At 42.6% G+C, this 25,846-nt stretch overlaps 1 protein-coding gene and 1 non-coding gene across 3 annotated transcripts in view; one reads left to right on the forward strand and one right to left on the reverse strand.

Moving 5' to 3' along the window:
• The window catches only part of LOC126427905 (F-box/LRR-repeat protein 7-like), a 144,748-nt gene that overhangs the window by 94,971 nt on the left and 23,931 nt on the right, over positions 1-25,846 (forward strand). For both annotated transcript variants that reach the window (XM_050089793.1, XM_050089792.1), the window contains exon 5: positions 13,363-13,542. In XM_050089793.1, the coding sequence (XP_049945750.1) occupies positions 13,363-13,542 (180 nt within the window). The remainder of the gene's footprint in view (positions 1-13,362; positions 13,543-25,846) is intronic.
• Trnat-ugu (transfer RNA threonine (anticodon UGU)) lies at positions 1,329-1,403 on the reverse strand. Its single transcript has one exon. It is a non-coding gene; the product is annotated as a tRNA-Thr (tRNA).

Consider the following 25,846-nt stretch of genomic DNA (forward strand, 5'->3'; position numbering starts at 1 on the left):
CCTAATCTAATTCCCTCAGCATCACCCGACTTAATTAGACTACATTCCATTATCCTCGTTTTGCTTTTGTTGATGTTCATCTTATATCCTCCTTTCAAGACACTGTCCATTCCATTCAACTGCTCTTCCAAGTCCTTTGCTATCTCTGACAGAATTACAATGTCATCGGCGAACCTCAAAGTTTTTATTTCTTCTCCATGAATTTTAATACCTACTCCGAATTTTTCTTTTGTTTCCTTTACTGCTTGCTCAATATACAGATTGAACAACATCGGGGAGACGCTACAACCCTGTCTTACTCCCTTCCCAACCACTGCTTCCCTTTCATGTCCCTCGACTCTTATAACTGCCATCTGCTTTCTGTACAAATTGTAAATAGCCTTTCGCTCCCTGTATTTTACCCCTGCCACCTTTAGAATTTGAAAGAGAGTATTCCAGTCAACATTGTCAAAAGCTTTCTCTAAGTCTACAAATGCTAGAAACGTAGGTTTGCCTTTCCTTAATCTTTCTTCTAAGATAAGTCGTAAGGTCAGTATTGCCTCACGTGTTCCAGTGTTTCTATGGAATCCAAACTGATCTTCCCAAGGTTGGCAGCACTGAAGTGACAAAAGTCACAGGATAGTGATACGCACATTCTAGCGAGATCCTCTCCTGGGAATGGAGAATCTGTGGTAGAAATAAGTTGATAGAGGAGCAGGAGCATAAGATCTGTGCCCTTCAGGTGCAGTTACAATGGGCAAAGGAGTAACCAGATAGGTCGAGGAGGGTAAATGGTGGCGAGGAATGGGAACTGGCAGTTGGCAAGAAGGCAGCTAGGAACAGGTGGTGTTCAGACAGTTACACCTTGCGTATATGCTATTGACCAACTGATAGGGTTGAGTGGAGAGGAGCCTCTTTTAGCTGTACATGTAGGGAACATGCAGCAGTCCTCAGCAGTTAGGAGGCCTAGGTCAGTTGCAAAGCCTAACAGAAAGGAGAAGGTTCTGCTGCTAGGTAGTTCACATGGTAGACGTGTGGGCAAATAGTTCCAGGAAGTGTTGGGGAGTGAGTACCAGGTCACCAGCATTATGATGCCTAGTGCAGGGTTGGCTCAGGTGAGTGACAACATAGGGGAGTTATGTAGCAATTTTGTGGAGGAGGATCAGGTAGTGATAGTGGGTGGAGCAGGGAACAGTCTTGATAGGGATGGGGAATATGATGTAGGTGGTGACCTGGTAAAGATAGCTACTCAAACTGTTGGCACTAATGTACGTGAAATGATAATTAAATGGATACCCTAGCTGCAAACAGGCGTTTATGTACTTCATTGGGGACATGTTGAAAATGTGTGTCCCGACCGGGACTCGAACCCGGGATCTCCTGCTTACATGGCAGATGCTCTATCCATCTGAGCCACCGAGGGCACAGAGGATAGTGCGTCTGCAGGGACTTAACCCTTGCACGCTCCCCGTGAGATCCACATTCCCAACATGTCCACACCACTACATTCGTAGTGTGCCTAATGGATGTTTGCCCATCATACTCATTACTCGTGGCAGATTAATCTACCAAGTCCCGTACGAGTTTGGGCATAGCGTGTGCGTTCACACAAGAAGGTCAATGGCCGGGAAGCCGTGGATCTCACGGGGAGCATGCAAGGGTTAAGTCCTTGCAGACACACTATCCTCTGTGCCCGCAGTGGCTCAGATGGATAGAGCGTCTGCCATGTAAGCAGTAGATCCCGGGTTTGAGTCCCGGTCGGGACACACATTTTCAACATGTCCCCAATGAAGTACATAAACGCCTGTTTGCAGCTAGGGTATCCATTTAATTATCATTTCATTTCTAGCAAAGCTGCATGGTCATCCACGTTAACTGTTCTTTCGGGAACAGATACTACCGTCATATATAACTAATGTACGTTTCGTGCAACTGTTTGTGTCATTATCGGCCTCATCTTAATGTCGCTGTTAGGCACTTTAACGTGGGGCTGGAGAGGGTACTGATGGCAGAGGGCATGGGTCACATTGCAGTGGCGCCAGTTGAGTCTATCAGTAGATGGGGTTTCACTAGGCATGGCCTGCACCTCAGTAGGTTTGGGAAGGGGAGGCTGGCAATGCTTATAGACTGTGACAGTGTAGTGGGTGGTGGTGGAATTACTCCTGTAGTAGTTGATGTTTAAGCTGCACCTTTTTTAGACTGAAGTCAGCTGATAGGTATACCTGCTTAAAGGAAGTCCCTCTAACTAAGGGCTACCTTCAATGGATGTAATATTTCCAAGTAGAAAAGGAATTAGTATATTTCATCAAAATGTAAGAAGTATTAGACATGAAGTTAGTGAACTGCTTATAGATGTTGACTCTGAAATTATTGGTATATCAGAGCACCACTCAAACAATTTGACAATTCATTGGCCTCCTTTACCAGGATACAGATTAGCTGGCTGTTTTGTGGGTGGGGGAGTGGCCATGTACCTGTACGTAAAAAACAGTATTTTATTTGAGGCCATAGACATATCACAGCAATGCACTGAATAGGTACTTGAATGTTGTGCAGGGGTAGTTGAAATTAGTGGAACTAAACTTCTAATTGTTGTTGTTTATAGGTCCCCTAACTCTGACTTCAGAGTATTTCTGCTCAAGCTAGAGTGGGTTCTTGATTCACTTTATGGGAAGTACCAGATATTAGTTATATGTGCTGACTTCATGGTGCAAAGAAAAGATGTTGGTAGCTCACCTAAATTCGTATGATCTGATGCAGACTGTGTTTTTTCTAACTAGGTTGCAGGGGAACAGTAGCACAGCCATAGACAATATTTTTATTCATTCTTCATTACTAGGTGGGTATTCTCATAGTAAGAGTGAATGGCCTTTCAGACCATGATGCACAAATTTTAACACTAAAAGGCTTTTGTGCTCAAACAAATGTCACATATAATTACAAACTATGTAGGAAAGTTAATCCGACAGCAGTAGAGAGTTTTTTAAACCTCGTCAAGGAACAAGAGTGGCAGGATGTATATAGTGCTGATAACATAGACGACAAATATAATGCTTTCCGTAATACACTTCTCATGCTCTTTGACAGTTGCTTTCCATTAGAATGTTCTGAATGGGGTACTTGCAGTAAAAGGCAGCCTGGATGTATAATGTAGAATCAAGTGGGAATTATGTCAAAATGTTAGAAATGGTCACAATCAAACTACAGTAGCCCATTACAAACAGTACTGCAAGATGCTTAAAAATGTTATTAGGAAGGCAAAGAGTATGTGGTATGCAAATGGAATAGCTAATTCACTGGACAAAATTAAAACCATATGGTCAGTTGTGAAGGAAGTGTCTGGTCAGCACCACAAGGTCGATGATATAAAGTCAGTTTGTAGTAAAAATATTTCTGTTACTGATAAATCAGATATATGTAAAGTACTTAACAATCATTTTCTGAGCACTGCTGGTGAATTAAATAAAAATTTAGTTTCTACAGGGAAATATTATAACTTTCTTGGCAAATGCCTTTCCGAGATTCATGTCTGAAATACTCCTCTGTGATACAGACAAGGGGAAGATTGAATCAATGATTAAATCACTGAAGACTAAGGACTCTCATGGTTACTGTGGAGTGCCTAGCAGAATGTTACAGTACCGTGCTGCACATGTTAGCCCTGTATTTAGCCATATTTGTAATTTTTCCTTTAGGAATGGTCAGTTTCCTGAATGATTAAAGTACTCAGTAGGAAAGTCACTTTATAAAAAGGGAGAAAGGGATAATGTAGATAATTTTAGACGTATTTCTATGCCATCAGTGTTTGCTAAAGTTATTGAAAAGGCTGTGTATGTAAGTGTAATTAATCATTGTATATCACACGATTTGCTATCAAATGTACAGTTTGGCTTTAGAAGTTGCTATATTCTCTTCCTTCTGTGAGGTACTGGCTGGGTTAAACAAAAGGTTTTGAACGCTAGGCATGTTTTTTGATTTAACTAAGGCATTTGATTGTATTGACCACGTAATATTGCACCATAAGTTGCACCATTACGGAATACGGGGAGTAGCTCACAATTGGTTCACCTCTTACTTTCACAACAGACAGCAAAAGATCATTATTCACAATGTTGAGAATGGCTGTAATGTGGGGTCTGAGTCGGGTTGGTCAGGGGTAGGGGGGGGGGGGGGATCAGTGGTTGGGGCCATTCCTGCTCCGTATTTACATAAATGATATGCCCTCTCGTATTACGGGTAGCTCTAAAATATTTCTGTTTGCTGATGACACTAGCTTGGTAGTAAAGGATGTTGTGTGCAACATTGGCTAGGTTTCGAATAGTGCAGTTCATGACATAAGTTTATGGCTTGTAGAAAATAAACTGACACTAAACCACGGTAAGACTCAGTTTTTATAGTTTCTAACACACAATTCAACGAAACCTGACATTTTACTTTCACAAAATGGGCATATGATTAGTGAAACTGAACAGTTCAAATTTCTAGATATTCAGATAGATAGTAAATTATCGTGGAAAGCCCACATTCAGGATCTCATTCAAAAACTTAATGCGGTCAGTTTTACTATTCGAACGGTATCTGAAGTGAGTGATTGTTCAACATGAAAATTAGTCTACTTTGCTATGTCATATGGTATTATATTTTGGGATAACTCTTCCCATTCTAAAAGGATATTTTTTTGGCTCAGAAATGGGTGTCATTTCTTGTTAACAATATTATCTTATTCCCAAGAATAAGCAGCTTTCACTCAGTTAATACTTGGCAGAAATCAAACCTGCATTTGGATTGTTGCCGGGTTCGATTCCCGGCGGGGTCAGGGATTTTCTCTGCCTCGTGATGACTGGATGTTGTGTGCTGTCCTTAGTTTAGTTAGGTTTAAGTAGTTCTAAGTTCTAGAGGACTGATGACCATAGATGTTAAGTCCCATAGTGCTTAGAGCCATTTTGCATTTGGATCAGACTTCCTCAACTCTTGTGCAGAAAGGTGTGCAGTAAACTGTTGCTTCCATTTTCAATAAGCTATCACTCAAATTCCAAAATCTTAGTAGTCATCCATGCACTATCAAATTGAAACTGAAGAGTTTCCTCATGGGTCACTCCTTCCATGCTGTCGAGGAGTTACTTGAAAAATGAAGCTGATTCTTGTTGTATTGTTGATTGCGTTTACTTAAACTTATGGACTGACTTTTTGGGGTTGATAAACATTTTATTCTTATCTTTTATTACTTTTATGTAGTGTGGTGTCACCGCCAGACACCACACTTGCTAGGTGGCAGACTTTAAATCGGCCGCGGTCCGGTAGTATACGTCGGACCCGCGTGTCGCCACTGTCAGTGATTGCAGACCGATCGCCGCCACACGGCAGGTCTAGAGAGATTTCCTGGCACTCGCCCCAGTTGTACAGCCGACTTTGCTAGCGATGGTTCACTGACAAATGACGCTCTCATTTGCCGAGACGATAGTTAGCATAGCCTTCAGCTACGTCATTTGCTACGACCTAGCAAGGCGCCATTATCAATTGTTATTTATCTTGTGATGCATGTACCGTCAGACCGATATTCACCAATTATGGATTAAAGTTAAGTATTCCAGAAGCTATGTACTATTTTTGCTACTATAAAGACCTGGTCCTGTTCCAGACCTCACGCCATCCTGCGTGAGCTTAAACGCGTGCCCTTCGGCCTCCCGTCCTAGTGGATTGGCTGTCTTGCCAGTCTACAAAATGTAGTAATTTCGCGTACTGACTCGTTCCATGACCTTGGAGATTTGCTCCTCAATTTGGTCCTACCGGAACTTGATGTGTAAATAAAAAAAATAAAATATATAGATGGTGGCAGTATCGCATACGCAAGATATAAAAGGGCAGTGCATTGGTGGAGCTGTCATATGTACTCAGGTGATTTGTGTGAAATCTGATGTGACTACGGTCGCACGATGGGAATTAAGACTTTTAGTGCAGAATGGTAGTTGGAGTTAGACTTGTGGGACATTCCTTTTTGGAAATTGTTAGGGAATTCAATATTCCGCGATCCAAAGAGTCAAGAATGTGCCGAGAATACCAAATTTCAGACATCACTTTAATATGCAACAGATCATTCGCTGTCTGTGAATATTCTTTTATCTTGTCTATTGTTTCAAATGTTTGTCCTTTCAACACGTTTTGAACTTTGGAAATAAACAAAAATGCCCACAGGGGCCAGGTCTGGAGAGTACGGAAGATGAGGCAGGACAACGGTTTTGCTGTTTGTGCAATAGGCACGCACCAACAGGGACAAATGCGTGGCTGTGTTATTGCGATGCGAGGGCCACGAATTGTCCCGCCACATTTCAGGCTATTTCCTTCTCGCATGTTCTTGCAGGCGTCACAACACATCCTGATAGTACCATCGATTAAGTTTGTCACTGAGGCATGAATTCGTGATGAACTTATCCTTCAAAGCAGGAGTTTGATATTTGATCTCACCTGATGAGTTTTCTTTCTTTCTTTCTCTCACTTTTTTTCCCTTCTTCTTCTTCATGGGTGAACCTTTCCTGACCCATTGTGAAGGTTGAACTCTGTCTCAACATCATAATCCCAGACCCACATCCCATCACCAGTTATGATTATCTTAAGGAACAACTCATTCTCATTTGTGTAATCCAAAAGCTCTTCACACATTGTGAGGCAAAGGGATTTCTGGTCTCAACTCGTGAGCTGTGGGACGAACTTGGTGGCAACATGATGCATTCCAAGATGCTGTGTCAGGATTTTATTAGACAATCAAGCTGAAATGTTAAATTCTTCTGCAATCTTCGATTTGCGTGCACAATTTTGTTGACATTTCTGACATGAGCATCAGCGGTTGGTGTCAAAGGGCATCCTCAATGAGTGTCGTCTTTAATTTCCGTCTGCCCATTTTTAAACTGCGTGAACCATTCGTAAGACCGAATATGACTTAAGTACTCATCACTGTAGGCTTTCTGCGTCATCAGGTGTGTCTCTGTAAGGGTTTTCTTGAGTTTCATACAAAATTGGATACGGGTACGTTGCTCCTCTAACTCTGCCATCTTGAAATTCTCAAACTGCGTGACTCAACATTCTACTCACCACAGCACTGAACTATAACTGACATACAACAATGAAACTTCTGGCAGTTACACATTAAACATAAGCATGTGCAGGGATGCTAACCACATTTTGCTCCAACACACCATTGGCACTAAATTACAAATGTTCTGGAATTTTTTGAACAGGCCTCATACATCAAGAACAAAGAAAACAAAAGGAAGAAAAGAGAAGGAAGAGAATGCAGTTAGCAGTCCACGTATGAAGGCAGGAACTTTAATGGTGATAGTTTTTGTCGTTGCTGTTGCTGTTGTTGTTGTTGTTGTTGTTGTTGTTGTTGTCTTTAGCCCAAAGACTGGCTTGATGCAGCTCTCCATGCTACTCTAGACAGTTTTTTTGTTAACAACTAATAGAGAAAAGATAACGTGTCTCAAAGTTTTACAGTCTTCAGAATAGTCAACAGAATTGTGTAGATGCTGTTGTTAGCGATGTTATGATTGTGGTATAATTTTAGCCACATTACTTGTGTTGACCGTTTGAATGGTGCAGCCTGTGTCTGATGAGTCTCTATAACAGTTCTGAAGTTAATGCCATGAAGCGGTTCCTTCATCTTAGGAATCAAGTTGAAGTCACAATGGCTGAAGTTCAGGGAGTACATCTGTTGTCAGAGGACTTCCTGGCACCACCGATCAAACAAATTGGTCTCATATTTACTGGATGAGTTCTACAGAAAGGATCACCACTTTTCTGAGAGCTGGTCACGGGTTGTCTTCCAAAAATTATGGTATACATCAGGATTAAACTGTCACAGTCCCACACGAAATCCACCGTAATGTTCACATTGCCGAGATTCTGACAAACGGCTGATTGTCGTGATGACCTGCAATGACACTATTGATTTGTTCTGTTTTCAGATGCAGCTTGTAAGGTGTGGCCCATGTCTCATTCAGTGCAATGATTGGAAGTAAGAAAGTCTCTCCTTCATCAAACTCCCTGGCAGATTAAAACTGTGTGCTGGACCGAAACTGGAACTCAGGACCTTTGTTTTTCGTGGGCAAGTGTTCTACCAACTGAGCTACCCGAGCACAACTCATGACCCGCATCCTGACAGCTTCAATTCTCCCAGTACCTCGTCTCCTATCTACCAAACTTCACAGAAGCTCTCCTGCGAACCTTGTGAAAGGCAAAGGTGCTGAGTTCGAGTCTCGGTCCGGCACACAGTCTTAATCTGTCAGGAAGTTTCATATCAGTGCACACTCCGCTGCAGAGTGAAAATCTCATTCTGGGACCTCTCCTTCATGTTTGTAGCATTTCAGTAGGGTATAAGCAGCATCTCTTCACAGATTTCACATCCAGACACTGTAGCAAGGATGGTGCACAATTACCGAGGACTGCCACAGTTGAAGTAAGGAACACAACTATTAACGGCATGTGTAGTTCTGTATAAGAACCTGAAGACCATCCAATGTCATTAAGAATAGCATAAACAAATCCGCTAATGTATAACCAGTTCCCAGTTCATATCTGAGCAATGTCTGTAGTGCAACACATTCTGCCACGTCGGGATCGCAGTGTAGTGCGACGAGTGGCATTACGGTGCCGTGGTGCCGAGATGGCAGGACGAGAAGCTGGTTCGATACCTAGATGACTCGATGCAGAGACGACGTGGCGCATAAATGGAATGGTGTGGACACTGCAAGGCAGGGAGGCGGCACAGTGCAGTGATAGCTTGCAGTGGAGGCACTGCAGCACGGAGACGGCTTGATGTCAGGGCGGGTCGATGTTGGGGCGGGTGGATGTCGGGGCGGGTGGATGTCGGGGCGGGTGGATGTCGGGGCGGGTGGATGTCGGGGCGGGTGGATGTCGGGGCGGGTGGATGTCGGGGCGGGTGGATGTCGGGGCGGGTGGATGTCGGGGCGGGTGGATGTCGGGGCGGGTGGATGTCGGGGCGGGTGGATGTCGGGGCGGGTGGATGTCGGGGCGGGTCGATGTCGGCACCATTCAGAGGGGCACACTGCGGTGATGGCAATGTAGGTGCGAGCGTCTGGACCGGTTTTGGTGAAGTTCCAACTGGTGGGCTGTGAAGTGCAGCCATCTCCTGGCTCAGAACTGAGCACAGTGTACAGCTGCCTGCTGGAGGATTTCTGTATGCCAATTACAGGATACCCATGGGAGAATGGTGATCACTTGACTCACGGAGCAGACTGGTCCCACAGTAGCAGAACCACTGTTTGTCGAGTTGCACGCTGCTCGGGAATGTGGTCGGTGGCACCTGCAATGATTGTTGTGCAAGCAAATTGTTCGTAAGGGATACCGCATCTATGACATGGTATGCCGCATGAATTTGTAAATAATCTCAACAGAGAAACGCTTGAGAACTGAGGGTAAGCAAACTCCTAGGATGCAGGCATTGTGCCAGAAGTAGCCAGTGGCTGGCTAAGTGTAACAGCAGCCATTTCTGGATTTCCGTCAAATCGTGTGGGATCCACTGTGATCGAACTTTCCTTGTGCCTAGGCACTGTTTAAGAATGTGAAACACTGTCGTATGTATTAATCCTATCTCTCGGGCCAGCTCACAGATTGCTCGGTGTCGACTACTGACGAGCAATGCGGTAAGAATAGACGGTACTTCTCTTGCATGGGTACAACCTGGCTGATGAATGTCTGCCACGTTTTTAGCCTACCCCACTGGAACCTTTCACCCAGACTTCTGTAAAGGGATGCGGATGCCTCGCAAGACTCTGGAGGACTTTAGTGAAACTGTCATGCTGTACGTCCTCTAGCACAATCAGTTTGTGTCCAGTTCAGTTGTTTTTGTTTTGAAAACGTAGTGACGCCACTACGTCAAACCTTTCACTAAATGAGGCTCCATTCTTCTTGTAAATGCACACGTGCTTAGTGGTGATCGGATGAGTCCCTTCGTGCTGAGGTGAGGTCGGTGTATGTAACTAACGTGTGGTATTTGCAACATAATTTGATTCTTTCATGTCTAGTCTAGTATTGCACCTCTACAGCAGTGTTCGTACTATTAAAGTTCTAACCCTTGTACCTCCATTTGACAAGAGAGTTGAATTCCCATGTGGGGCACACCATAGACCTGCTGTCTGTCAGGAGAGAGAAAATGACAAAATATGCAGAATATTCTCAGTTCAACATTATCGAGCAGAGAGAGAGAGAGAGAGAGAGAGAGAGGGGTGTGTGTGTGTGTGTGTGTGTGTGTGTGTGTGTGTGTGTGTGTGTGTGTCTGCAGAAGTGGACGTTTAGAATATTATTGAAAGGTATAATTGTGCTTCTCGCAGAAGACTTCTTAAGGACCGATCGAGGTTACTGTTCATTTATAGCAGCAGATTTCACTGGAGTAAATGCACAAGCAACAAATGCTAGCTAAACACAAAATCAGCTCTTAAGATGAGTACCTTGAAGGCCATTGGCAAATATTCACACCATTACTCACTTGTCCACTCGTATGTCAAGCCTAGCAACTTAGAAACCAATGTCACTTAGAAGGTTAATCAGTTATTAACAAACAGTTGTGGCAGTTTAGTTTCTCACATTAGCTGTTAAGTCTACATGGTATTAATTGCTCGCCCATCTGAAAGCAGCTGTCTGTTGTGTGGCCAGATTTAACGGCACATCTGTCAGCTTGTGAACTTTCGGGAAACAGAACTCACCACTGTGGTAGTTTATTCAGACGTGGCAAAAGCAACAGTGAAGAAGGCAGAAGAAATTACAGGAATATGCCCACAGGATGCTGAGTTTTTTTGGCGGAGGATTTTGCTCCTCCTCATGTAACATCAAGAGAATAAGCTGCAGTGCAGATCATCAAGGATAACATCATTATCTGAGACAGTGTTCCAGCAAATAAAATCTAGCCAGAAACTTCTCTGGGAGTTCTAGAAGAGAATGTTACAAGTGTGCAAATGCACGTGCCCATGTCTGACTTCCATCCTCTGCCAAAATTATCATCAGTTGACAGGAGGAAGTGGAGGACCAAAACATCTGATGATATGTTCTCCTCATCACCAATGAAGAATGGTCTCTAACAGGAACAGAAGAGTAAGTAGCAGATGTAAAATAAAAAAAAAAGACAGAAAAAAATCTTCTAGACCAGAAAAACTGTCTGAAAAGAGGACATTGCTCATTACTCTTCAGAAAACTTGATTCCACGAAAAAATGCATTTGCCCAGGGTGAGGATTAAGTTTGATTGTGACTGTGTAAGAACCCTATATTACTTACTATTTGATGTCATTTTTTAAAAGTATTCTACACTATGGCCATATATTCATGCAACAACAACTGGTGTCGCTGTATCCAACACTCCAAATAATTCTTTGCCTGATGACAACGTTTTGTGAATTGTAATTGTTCACATTCTGTGCATGATGAGCATAATATCACGTATTTCAAAATTATATTCAGTTTAATTATTTGCTACTCGGTTGCAGAATACATACAGTTTCAGTGTGAAGAAATTCATTATGTATTGTGGTATATGGGATTTTTCCGAGTTAAAGTACAGCATAAATTGGTTTTTGAAGAACGAACAATTTCGGTAATGAACAATGCACTTTGTGATCCACAATTAATTGTTGTCAGTTGAATTGTTTTTTGCACATATTTTAATATGCTACAGAAACAACATAAGTGGTTGGCCAATTGAAGAAAAGAATATGTAAAGTGGTAATGTAACACTGTTGCTAATTTTATCATGTCACATAGTGACGCTGGTTTTACGATAAGGATTATGTGAGAAATCTTCAGATGCCAACAGGAACAAACGATTAGTGTTAATTAAAATTTTGAGTTGTGTTTCACTATGTCATCTGTTACATTGATTGAAAAACTGTGAACTGTGAACTTCATTTGCGTGGACGGAAATGGCTATAATATTTCTGCAATTTTGTTCATTCCTGTGTGTGAAACTGCACTCTCAAAAATTACTCTCAAAAATGACTGCTGGATGTGTTAACAGTGACATAATTGTTCAAAGGGAAGAAATAATCAAAAAAGTACTGGAGAATGTAAATTAAAATTCAAATGTGTTGAATTCAGATACTAATGAAAGATTTTGTTGTTAGTTGATGTAAAGAATGGTTGCACAAGACTGTATGTTTTATGGGGCTGCGGTATGTTATCTCTGTGGTCACTGATGGAAACCTTCAAGTGTGTACACTTGCATGACTAAATTTGTTCTGTTATGTATCTGTGCTGGTAAAAGTATGCAGTTAATACTCTTATTCTTAATGTCCAAATATCTTAAGAGTAAAAATACATCTATTATCACAATGATTAAAATGTAGGAGCTCAAGTGACAGAGTGACATATAAATAATTAGATTTCTATAAATGATTACATAGGCGCATCTGTTTACTTAATTAATGAAATGAATATAATAGAGGGAAACATTCCACGTGGGAAAAATATGTCTAAAAACACAGATGATGTGACTTACCGAACGAAAGTACTAGCAGGTCGATAGACACACAAACAAACACAAACATACACACGAAATTCAAGCTTTCGCAACAAACTGTTGCCTCATCAGGAAAGAGGGAAGGAGAGGGAAAGATGAAAGGATGTGGGTTTTAAGGGAGAGGGTAAGGAGTCATTCCAATCCCGGGAGTGCAAAGACTTACCTTAGGGGGAAAAAAGGACAGGTATACACTTGCACACACACACATATCCATCCTCACATACACAGACACAAGCAGACATTTGTAAAGGCTGTAAATGTATTAAAAGGAGTGGTTTTGTGGTGGCAGTTTGTGAAAATGAGGCTAACAATTGTCTGACGAAGAAATAATGATGTTAAAACCTGTGGGAAGCGGCTAAAAAAGACAAGTGATGTGGGAAAAACGGAAATGGGAAAAAAAGTGAAAAAAAGTGAAAGTTATTGGAACTAGCCGAAATGGCTGTTTAATAGCTGAAAGGAACTGTTTGTGAACTGGAAATGGTGGATTTTGTAGCAGCAGTATTGTTGAAAGCGGAAAAAAATGTCTGCTTGTGTCTGTGTATGTGCGGATGGATATGTATGTGTGCGAGTGTATACCTGTCCTTTTTTCCCCCTAAGGTAAGTCTTTCCACTCCCAGGATTGGAATGACTCCTCACCCTCTCCCTTAAAACCCACATCCTTTCGTCTTTCCCTCTCCTTCCCTCTTTCCTGATGAGGCAACAGTTTGTTGCAAAAGCTTGAATTTCATGTGTATGTTTGTGTGTCTATCGACCTGCCAGCACTTTCGTTCGGTAAGTCACATCATCTGTGTTTTTAGATATGTTTACTTAATTATACACTCTTACTCAAAACTCTGTTACATACCTTTCTTCTTTATAATTGCAGGCCCGGATGTCTAACACAGCTCCGACGGCTGCAGTTGCAAGGTGCCGACAACCTCCAGAATGAGACAGTGCTTACCATTTCACAGGGCTGTCCTAATCTGTGTGAACTGAGGTTAAGTAAGTCAGCACTTATTACCGACGAAGCACTCAGCGAGATCTACCTCCTGAAACATTTAGAAATGTGAGTAATCATCATTCACTGAATGCCTGAATGCGTGCATGTAACATTTTAGAGAAAAATATATCTAAAAAATAGATGCTGTAACTTACCAAACGAAAGCATTGGTATGTTGAGAGGAGACAATAAAATACACACAAACACACACACACAAATTTTGAGCTTTCGCAACCCAAGGTTGCTTCATCAGGAAAGAGGGAAGGAGAGGGAAAGACAAATGGATGTGGGTTTTAAGGGAGAAGGTAAGGAGTCATTTCAATCCCGGGAACGGAAAGAATTACCTTAGGGGGAAAGAAGAGAGAGAGAGAGAGTGTGTGTGTGTGTGTGTGTGTGTGTGTGTGTGTGTGTGTGTGTGACATCTAAATGAAAGGAAAAATGCAAATGAAACTGGTGGAAATTAATTTTGAAAAGGGGTAAAGTTAATAAAGAAAGTAAATGTGCGGCCGTTACATTAACAATTAACTAGCGGTATTTAGATATTTGAAATTTGGGGGAAATTACGGTCGCCAGTCCTAAGGACAATTACTATAGTAACTGAAAAAGAAAGGTAATTACACATATAATTAGCACTAGAAGCGTGGCAACTGAAGGTTGATACGTGTAGTGTGAAAACTGAAAGTTTGTCAGAAGTAATAACTTTCGCTGCACTCTGACTTAATTTAGGAAAAGAATTAATAAAACCGGAAAACTGAAAGTTAATTTAGTGACTGAAATTAATAAGAAGCTTTCTTTCTTAAGCACATCGAAATTCAGTAAAATACGGTTAGTCTTGGACTACCTCAACAATCATTTCAAAAGCTACTTGAATCTACGCAATTTAGAAATAAGAGATTTAGCTTTGAACTTGAATTAAATGATTCTGAACAATTAACAATAGTAAGATTTAGTACGTACCAAGCTGAGCTGCAGTCACAGGTAAGCTAAAATACGGTAACTAAACTCGCACTCTTAATTTGTGCTTGCGTAATCTAAATATTGTAGCCAGCTATGAATACTTAAACTGAACTTTGAAATTAAAGCAGTGAAATGGAATGATTGTACTTTAATGCTGGCATCTGAATTTCAACGACACTCGGGTTGATTTCGGAAAAGGAAGGGACGCTGCTTGGTAATGCAATTGGGACAATGAGCAACAAAGGTTCATGCTAAGTTGCTGTAATTTTGCGAGGCAAATGGAACAATTTGAAAAGCTGAGGTCTGCCATACAGTTCTAAAACTTTACGTGCTTCCAGTCTTCCTTGTTGGTTGATTGAAGGTTTGAAGCCATCGATCGAGGAGGTGGCGACAGTCACTCATTGTCGGGCGTCGCTGTTGCAGAAGCTGGATGTTGGCGCGCCTTCTTCTCAACACGGTCACCAGACGAAATGGGCTCTTGATGTGCGCCAGCTAATGCTTCCCGTCCGCGACACCATGTCAGAAACTATTATCGCAAGTCGAGCGCAATTACATGCTGCCAAACCCCGAAAGCGCTGCAACTCGCGGGAGCTACACACAACACACCTGCTCCACTCGCTGCTCCAGCCAGACTCCCTCTTGCTCTGCCCGCGCTCCACGCGGCAGAGTTAACACTACCAAAGATCCTACACACTTTGATTCTTCACACGACCTATCGATGTAATCGTTCGATAGCAGTTTTCCCTAGGCAAGACCCAGCGTAAAAATACAAATAATATTTACGAAACAAACCAATTATACATCGACATAAGTGCTTAAATATATATATATACAAACAGTAAAACAATTACAATATATAAAGAGACAGAAATGTCATATCTTGAGGTAACAAAACAAGGAAAAAAATAGTACAATAGATGGAAATAGGAGGATATGCATTTCCGGCGTTACATGTGTGCGAGTGTATAAGGTATGTCTTTCCCCTCCCGGGATTGGAATGACTGTTTACTCTCTCCCTTAAAACCCACATCCTTTCGTCTTTCCCTCTCCTTCCCTCTTTCCTGATGAAGCAACCTTGGGTTGCGAAAGCTCAAAATTTGTGTGTGTGTTTGTGTGTGTTTTTTATTGTCTCCTATCAACATACCAACGCTTTCATTTGGTAAGTTACAGCATCTTTATTTTTAGTTATATTTTTCCCACGTGGAATGTTTCCCTCTATTATATTCATAACATTTTAGAGACTTTGATTTATTAAGGAGTAGACGTAAATTTACTAGTATTGACAATCGAACAGCGTTTGTTAATAGTCTACTTCATAATCATTTCAAGAAGGCAGTTATTATCTGTGAAATCAGTTTGCCACATACATCAGAACAGAATGCTGCAGCTGAATGTGAAACCAGGGGTATAGTAGAAAGTTCTCACACAATGCTTCTCAGTTCTGGTCTTACTTTGATACTGTGGGCAGTGTCTGTCAACATGGTAGTCTGTAAATTAAATCATTGTCTGTGTAATCATAATTGGAGTAGGATTATGACAAAGTTCGGAGCCGAATGCTTCATGCATACTCCCATACAATTTCAGTTCGCAGTATCGAACTATCAAGTCATGCAGCTTATACTGTTATAACTTCATTACAGTCTATCCATTTTATCGCCTCTGCCACTGCTGGCCAACACACTTTTTTACTCCATTCAACACAATTTTTCATATAACCAGTGTTAATTGCAAGTGTTCTGTGTCTTTGTGTTTAAGTGTCTTTTTACTGAAGAAATAAAACTAGTGCATCATAAAAATTTACATGAAAGGCACTAAAACGTTATATACATTCACACAGACATTGAATGATAATCAGCACAACAACCTCCGCTATAGAACAAACCTTTCCTTTCATATTCGAGAGCTCTTGCATCGTGGGGTCTTACAGGCCAGCCTTTCCTCTGTAACCTTTACCAACCTACCAATATCTCATCTCTGACAAAGGAACTCTTAGCTCCAAAAGCTAGCAAGTCTCTCAGTCTTTCTTTTACATGTGTCTGTTAGCAGTACTACTCATTTCACTTCTTAAAGGTAGATACTAGCTGGTAATTCTGTCCTGTAATATGTCAATATGTGATCAAAATCATATGAGTCACTACACTTAATTTTTGGCTCAGTATCTTTCCCACGTCCCTCCATTAGCACTGTCATTCATCAATTCTTCCGCAAATTACGTTGTGTAAACTTCTGCAGTGAAGGATAATGTTGACAGATGTGAAAACAATAAAGTTATGCAGTAATGAGGCAGAAGCAGCTGTGGAAGGCACCTTCTGTAGAGTATCCCAAGAATGATATGCTCACAGCGATAATAATAAGAATTTGTTCTAAGTTATATCACACACAATTTGGCACAAGGTTATTACATTATGTGGCAGGAGTTCTCCACCAACTTTTTGGCAGGAGTTCTCCACCAACTTTTCGGCAGGAGTTCTCCACCAACTTTTCGGCAGGAGTTCTCCACCAACTTTTCGGCAAGAGTTCTCCACCAACTTTTCGGCAGCAGTTCTCCACCAACTTTTTGGCAGCAGTTCTCCACCAACTTTTTGGCAGGAGTTCTCCACCAACTTTTCGGCAGGAGTTCTCCACCAACTTTTCGGCAGCAGTTCTCCACCAACTTTTCGGCAGCAGTTCTCCACCAACTTTTCGGCAGCAGTTCTCCACCAACTTTTCGGCAGCAGTTCTCCACCAACTTTTCGGCAGGAGTTCTCCACCAACTTTTCGGCAGGAGTTCTCCACCAACTTTTCGGCAGCAGTTCTCCACCAACTTTTCGGCAGCAGTTCTCCACCAACTTTTCGGCAGCAGTTCTCCACCAACTTTTCGGCAGCAGTTCTCCACCAACTTTTCGGCAGCAGTTCTCCACCAACTTTTTGGCAGGAGTTCTCCACCAACTTTTTGGCAGGAGTTCTCCACCAACTTTTTGGCAGGAGTTCTCCACCAACTTTTTGGCAGGAGTTCTCCACCAACTTTTTGGCAGGAGTTCTCCACCAACTTTTCGGCAGCAGTTCTCCACCAACTTTTCGGCAGCAGTTCTCCACCAACTTTTCGGCAGGAGTTCTCCACCAACTTTTCGGCAGCAGTTCTCCACCAACTTTTCGGCAGCAGTTCTCCACCAACTTTTCGGCAGGAGTTCTCCACCAACTTTTCGGCAGCAGTTCTCCACCAACTTTTCGGCAGCAGTTCTCCACCAACTTTTCGGCAGGAGTTCTCCACCAACTTTTTGGCAGGAGTTCTCCACCAACTTTTTGGCAGGAGTTCTCCACCAACTTTTTGGCAGGAGTTCTCCACCAACTTTTTGGCAGGAGTTCTCCACCAACTTTTTGGCAGCAGTTCTCCACAAACTTTTTGGCAGGAGTTCTCCACAAACTTTTTGGCAGCAGTTCTCCACCAACTTTTTGGCAGGAGTTCTCCACCAACTTTTTGGCAGGAGTTCTCCACCAACTTTTTGGCAGGAGTTCTCCACCAACTTTTTGGCAGCAGTTCTCCACCAACTTTTCGGCAGGAGTTCTCCACCAACTTTTCGGCAGCAGTTCTCCACCAACTTTTCGGCAGCAGTTCTCCACCAACTTTTCGGCAGGAGTTCTCCACCAACTTTTCGGCAGCAGTTCTCCACCAACTTTTTGGCAGGAGTTCTCCACCAACTTTTTGGCAGGAGTTCTCCACCAACTTTTTGGCAGGAGTTCTCCACCAACTTTTTGGCAGGAGTTCTCCACCAACTTTTTGGCAGGAGTTCTCCACCAACTTTTTGGCAGCAGTTCTCCACCAACTTTTTGGCAGCAGTTCTCCACAAACTTTTTGGCAGCAGTTCTCCACAAACTTTTTGGCAGCAGTTCTCCACAAACTTTTTGGCAGGAGTTCTCCACCAACTTTTTGGCAGGAGTTCTCCACAAACTTTTTGGCAGGAGTTCTCCACCAACTTTTTGGCAGGAGTTCTCCACCAACTTTTTGGCAGGAGTTCTCCACCAACTTTTTGGCAGGAGTTCTCCACAAACTTTTCGGCAGCAGTTCTCCACCAACTTTTCGGCAGCAGTTCTCCACCAACTTTTCGGCAGCAGTTCTCCACCAACTTTTCGGCAGGAGTTCTCCACCAACTTTTCGTCAGCAGTTCTCCACAAACTTTTCGGCAGCAGTTCTCCACCAACTTTTCGGCAGCAGTTCTCCACCAACTTTTCGGCAGGAGTTCTCCACCAACTTTTCGGCAGGAGTTCTCCACCAACTTTTTGGTAGCAGTTCTCCACCAACTTTTCGGCAGCAGTTCTCCACAAACTTTTCGGCAGGAGTTCTCCACCAACTTTTCGGCAGGAGTTCTCCACCAACTTTTTGGCAGGAGTTCTCCACCAACTTTTTGGCAGGAGTTCTCCACAAACTTTTTGGCAGCAGTTCTCCACCAACTTTTTGGCAGCAGTTCTCCACCAACTTTTTGGCAGCAGTTCTCCACCAACTTTTTGGCAGGAGTTCTCCACCAACTTTTTGGCAGCAGTTCTCCACCAACTTTTTGGCAGCAGTTCTCCACCAACTTTTTGGCAGCAGTTCTCCACCAACTTTCTGACATCTCTGCATACAAACCAACTGTGATCCCATCCCAGAAAACCAACATGACCTCAAGCAACTCTTCAAGGTGTTAGATCCATCCCAAAACTTGGCACCTGAATCCAATGCTCCTCTCATCAGCAACACGTCCCCCCCCCCCCCCCCCCCTACCTTTTATCTACTCACCAAACTTTACAAATCCAGCCCTGAAGGTCTCCCTACAGCCCATTCCATTGTAATTGGGTACAATGCTCCCACAGAATGAACCCCTGCCTTTGATGACCCAACAGTTTCAAACCATTGTCTGTAAGCTCCCATCCTACATTCAAGACACAGCTCACTTCTTTCACCACCTTTCCATAATTCTGGTCCTGCTACCTCCAGACTCGTTGGCCAAAGTGGATGCAATGTCTTCGTACACCGACATCCTCTGTACTCATCACCTTGCAGCTAGGAACACGTCCTTTACCTAAATGTTCCTGATATCTACATCTATATATATACCGTTAAACAGGGTGATTTTGGACACTGGGGCGATTTCGGACAGTATGGCTTATTTTCTCTTTGTTACTGCACAGAAACAAAGTGTTACCTATTTTAACGTCCGTGTGCCAGTTATTTTAAGCGCAGGATTGCATTTATCGCTTTCAACAACTTTTATTTTGCATCAATTGTTTCCCTAGGTGAATAATTGACGAACAGTCTCAGTGTTAAAAATCCAAGCATTATCATAAAGTGGAAACTTCCTATTGTTGCACTGAGTGGGAAGTTATAGTAACTGTAACTGTTGACACTCCCAGTAGCTAACAGCATTGAGACAATTCCTGTACAAGTATGTCGAGTTTCTCGTGCGAGGTTATAAAATAGACGGTTTTTGTAAAACTGTGTACTGTGTGGGGTGATTTCGGACAGTGCCAAGAATGTATAAGAGCAGGAGAGGTACTACAGTATGGTCTAATTATGACCCAGAACTTTTAGATAAAGCTGTTCGTGATATTCAGAGTGGTAAATTATTGTACAGAAAAGCGTGTGATTTGTATGGTATACTTAAATCAACACTACAAAATGAAGTGCAGGAAGCACATCCGAAAAAAATGGGAGGACAGCCAGTGCTAAATAAAGAAGAAGAAGAAGAAGAAGAAGAAGAAGAAATGTTGAAGCAAGGTATCTGAAGGGCTGCACATTGGGAATTTCCCTTCACTAAACTGGATGTTAGATATTAAGGTAAAGGTTACCTTGATAAATCTAGCCGAAAAGAGAAGAAATTTCATAATAATTTGCCAGGAGAAGAATGGGTGCGTTTATTCCTCAAATGACAGTCAGAAGATCTTTCCGTTCGCTTAAGCGAAAGTATTAAATGAGCTTGTGCAGAAGTGAACAAAGAGACTGTTTATTTAAATTCTTGCGAAATAAAAATTTATCTGTAATATATAAAATTCATTATATCATTCCATATCACTTATTCGTAACAAAGGGCTGCCTTAAAATGTGTAAAATGTCACCAAAATTGAATAAAAAGCATGTAGAATTTTTAAAAAAGGCAGTAACTGTCCGAATTTGCCCTCTATATACTGTAACTTTGGACAGAGATTTAAAAAACACGTGTCCGAAATCACCCCAATCGATGGGGTGACATCGGACACTTTATTTAACTGCCTCAGATAAATATACTTACACATACACTTTCTGGTTCTGGGATATTTTATTTTTTACACATATACCCTACCATTTCCAATTTATTCTAACAATATATACGAAAATTACAATCAAAATAACCACAAAACCGTCCCAAATCACCCCGTTTGACGGTACTCCGCAAGCCACCGTGCCGTGTGTGGCAGAGGGTACACTGCACCATTAGTAATCATTTCCTTTCCTGTTTCACTTGCAAATAGAGTGAGGGAAAAACTACTGCCTGTATGTCTCCGTGTGAGCCGTAATTTCTCGTATCTTATCTTCGTGGTCCTTACGTGCGACGTATGTTGGCAGCAGTAGGATTGTTTGGCTGTCAGCTTCAAATGCCAGTTCTTTAAATTTTCTCAGTAGTGTTTCTCAAAAAGCACATCGCCTTTCCTCCAGGGATTCTCATGTAAGTTCCCAAAGCATCTCCATAACACTTCCATGTTCCATGTTGTGTGAACCTACTGGTAACAAATCTAGCAGCCCGCCTCTGAATTTCTTGGATCTCTTCCGTCAATCTGAACTGGTACAGATCCCAAACATTCAAGCAGTACTCAAGAACAGGTCACACCAGTGCCCTATACGTGGTCTCCTTCACAGGTGAACCTTTATTTCCTAAAATTCTTGCAATAAACCAAAACTGACTATTTCCTTCCCTACCAGAGTTCTCACATCCTCGTTCCACCTCATATCGCTTTACAACATTACACTCAGATACCTGTATTTAAATGACATGACTGTGTCGAGCAGGATACTGGTAATATTGTATCTGAACATTTCAGATTTGATCTTCCTCCTCATCCACATTAACTTAGGTTTTTGCACATTTAAGGCTAGGTACCATTAATCCCACAGACGAAATTTTGTGTAAGTTGTCTTGTGTCTTCCTACAGCCACTCAAGTTCGATGCCTTACTGTACACCACAGCATTATTGGCAAACAACTGCAGATTGTTGCCTAGCCTGTCCATCAAATCATTTATGTATATAGTGGTCCTATCACACTTGCCTGGGGCACTCCTGATGATACCCTCGTCGCCGACGAACACTTGCACTCGAGGGCAACATACTGGGTTCTATTACTTAAGAAGTCTTTTAGTCACTCATGTATGTGTGAATGTATTCCATATGCTCGTACTTTCGTTAAAAGCCTGCAGTGGGGCACCGTGTCAAGCAATTTCCGAAAATCTAGAAATATGGAATCAACCTGTTGCCCTTCATCCATAGTTCGCAGTATATCACATGAGAAAAGGGCAAGCAGAGTTTCACACAAGCGATGCCTTGTAAAACCATAATGATTCGTGAACATTACCTTCTAGGTCCCAAGAAAGTTTATTATATTCAAACTGAATGTATGTTCAAGGATTCTGCAGCAAACATTAGTTAAGGATATTGGTCTGTAGGGTCCATTCTTTAACCTTTCTTATATACTGGAGTGACCTGCACTTTCTCCAGTCACTTGGGGTTTTGTGCTGAGTGAGATATTTACTATAAATGCAAGCTAGGCCAGGGGCCAGTACCTAACCACTTCTTTCATGCACCTGTGAGCCCGTCGCACACACCCTGACACAACTATTTCATTTTAAAAGACTGCCACAGGTACTCTCATGGCACCGTCCTGTGCCAAGTTATTTATGGGCCCACTGCAGCCATCCTTCCTGTCTACTCGGCACCTGAAACATGTCCGATTCAGTTCAGTGATGACATTCTTACGGTTTGGACTCATTGTAGGGACAGCCTTTGCTCTTTGCTCTATAGCCGTGACACAAATTCCCAAACTTACTTCACCCGACCCTTCAGAACTCAAGAAGCCACCTTCCTAAATGTGGATCTCAGGTGTTCCATAAATGTCTGTTCATATTGAGTGCACCAATCACTAACAGCACTTTGGTAACTGTCACCCAAGATGTCTCTTCCTTACAGAATCGCTATCTGTGGACCCCACATCTGCACGGAAAGCGAGGGTTGTCGAAATATACCCGTAACATTACCAGAGCATTCACTGACAGACTATATCCTATCCAGTTCATCCATAAACAAACCTCCTGTGCCATGTGCTTCTCTGATGACAGTAAATCTGTTAACCGCCCACCGACCAGTGCTCCTCTTATCACCTAGTGTCCCTGACCTCGAAAAGCTCAACCGCATCCTCAGTCAGGGCTTCGACTACCTCTTATTGTGCTTTGAGATGAGGGATATCTTTCACTATAGCCTGCCCACATAGCCCAGAGTAATGTTCCATCGCCCACCCTATCTACAGAATATCCGTGTCCATCCCTCATCAAATCTTCCTCCAAATGCTGCACCCCACAGAGCATTTGCTTGTGGTTGGCCCCGTTGCAAGACCTGTCCCATACATGTACCTACCACCTCCGATCACAATCCAATCACAAGCATCTCCTACCCAGTAAAAGGCAGGGCCACTTGTGAAAGTTGCCACGTTACATATCAGCTATGCCGCAATTTGTGTACAGTGTTTTATGTGGTCATGACAACTAACCATTTGTCTACTTGCGTGAATGGTCACCACCAAACTGTGGCAAACCACAAACTAGACCATCCAAGCCTTCAACTCGTGATCTTTGCCTTTCGCGGGTAGGTGGTGGAGCACTTGCCCGCAAAAGCCAAAGGTCCTGGAGTTCGAATCTCAGTCCAGCACACAGTTTTAATCTACCAGGAAGTTTCATATCAGCACACACTCCATTGCAAAAGAGTGAAAATCTCATTCTAGACCATCCAGTTTCCAAACACACTGCACGCCACACCACAAATCACTTTGATAGCTGCTTTACTGTGTGGGTCATTTGGATACTCCCTTCCAGCACAAGTTTCTTTGAACGGCACAGATGGGAATTCTCTCTGACACATTCTACAATATCGCGATCGCCCTGGCCTTAGCCTCTGCTAACCTCTACCCACTACCTCAGCTTGCCTTGCCTTTTCCATTCTCTGTTGTGCCCTCACCTCTCCTCTGTCCAGATCATGCACTGCATTCTCCCACCACTTGGTACCCCCCTCCATGTGAGCATTCTCTCTCTTTGTCTCTCTCACATATATCCCCACCTCCCCCTTCTCTTTCTCCCTCTTTATTATTCATTTTCACCTCTCTGTCTACCCCTCCTCTTTTCCTTCTTCCCTCCCCCCTTTTCCTTTTCCTTCCTTCATCTCAGTTTGCTGCACCCTCTGTACTATTTTCGTCTTCTTGTGTAGCTGTGTGGAGTCATCTGTCCAAAGACCAGCCTCTTTCCCCCTAATCCATCCTTGTGTCCTTCCATATCCTCCCCCCATCCACAGCCTCCATTGCCACCATCAGCTCAGACACCTGCTTTCAGTAGTCAGTCTTGCTGTGGCAATGGGAATGTACGTTTGGGTGTCTGTGTCCATGAATGTGTGTACTATTGCTAGAAAGAGAGCAAGTGCTCAAAAGCTGGTGTGAATGCTGTTTTGTGATTCATGTTTCTGTGCTGCACACATAAATATACAAGGGCATTTCAAAAAGTAAAGATACAATGGCTCGCAGTCCTTAAATAGAACATTTATTTAGAAAATGTCAGTTACATCTTATTAATTAGATTATTTGTCATTTTTCGACATAATCACCCCCGTTATCCAAACATTTGTTAAGTCGGTGCACAAGCTTTTGTATCCCACAGTCATAGAAGGTTGTTGCCTGTTGTCGGAACCACATTTCAACTTCATCTTTGATCTCTTCATCGTCGCGGAATGATTTTCCACCAAGATGTGCCTTTAGGTAACGGGAGACATGGAAGTCGGTGGGCGCAAGGTCTGGACTGTATGGCGGAGCGCTGTGTGAGGCCGAGCGTTGTCATGAAGCAAGCGGACTCCATTTGTCAGCATTCTACATCTGCATCTACATACATACTCTGCAATCCACCATACGGTGCATGGCAGAGGGTACCTCGTACCACAACTACCATCTTCTCTCCCTGTTCCACTCCCAAACAGAACGAGGGAAAAATGACTGCCTATATGCCTCTGTACGAGCCCTAATCTCTCTTATCTTATCTTTGTGGTATTTCTTTGATGGTAATGGGAAAACCGCTGTTGCTGAATATCACCTTCGGTATCCTAATTGTAGGATTCCGAGTGCCAAAACATTTACTGGAACATATCAAACATTGCTAGAGACTGGTGCTCTTCACAGTATTCGTATTCACTCTGAAAGACATGTTCAAGAAGAGGAAAACATCCTTAATTCAGTAGAGCGCAGTCCTCGTTCAAGTACAAGACCCCTAGCTACCCTACTAAACATTTCACAATCTAAGGTATGTTGGATTCTTCACGAGAATGGACTGTATCCTTTTCATGTGCAGAACATTCGCCATTTAGAGCCACGATTATGCCAACTGTTTGCACATTTGTCACTGGTTAGATGGAAATCAGCAGCTCTATCACTCCATAATGTTCAGTCGACATTTACAGGAGATGGCATCAACAATATGCATAACATGCATGTCTGGGCAGACGAAAATCCCCATGCCACGGTAGTATCTCAGTTTCAATGCAGATTCTGTGTCAATTTCTGGTGTGGTTTTGTGTGTGACCAGTTACTGGGGCCGTTTATTCTCCTGGGAAATTTAAATGGTAAGATGTGCGGTAACTTTACAAGAAGACTTGCTGCAGCTTCGTGAAGATGTTCCTCTGTAAACATGACGCCACATGTACGTCCAACATGACGGGGCACCTGCACATTTCCACCATGTGGTAACAGCTTATCTTAATCAGCAATTCCCACATCGATGGACAGGTCGCGGGGCCCCTATCAACTGGCCTGCCAGATCCCCAGATTTAACACCCCTACATTACTGCATCTGGGGGTGGATGAAAGACATCGTGTACGAAGTTAAGGTGCAAACACGAGAAGAATTGGTACAACGTATTTTCGATGCAGCAACGTCAATAAGGACCAAGCATGTGAAATAACGAAATGCCACTCGAATGGTTCACTCCATTACAAATCTTTGTCTTCAAATGCAGGGAGGAAATTTTGAACACTTGCTTTAAATCCACTCTGAATGCAAGAGACTGCTACAGAATTGTTTAAATTAATTATTATGTGCATTTTTGTTAGTGAAATCCTACAATAAAAGTTTTCTGCCATTTTCCCGATTTTTTTCAATTACTGTAGCTCCGTAATTATGGATCT

Source organism: Schistocerca serialis, chromosome 12 (genome assembly GCF_023864345.2).
Source record: "Schistocerca serialis cubense isolate TAMUIC-IGC-003099 chromosome 12, iqSchSeri2.2, whole genome shotgun sequence".
Lineage (NCBI taxonomy): Eukaryota > Metazoa > Arthropoda > Insecta > Orthoptera > Acrididae > Schistocerca > Schistocerca serialis.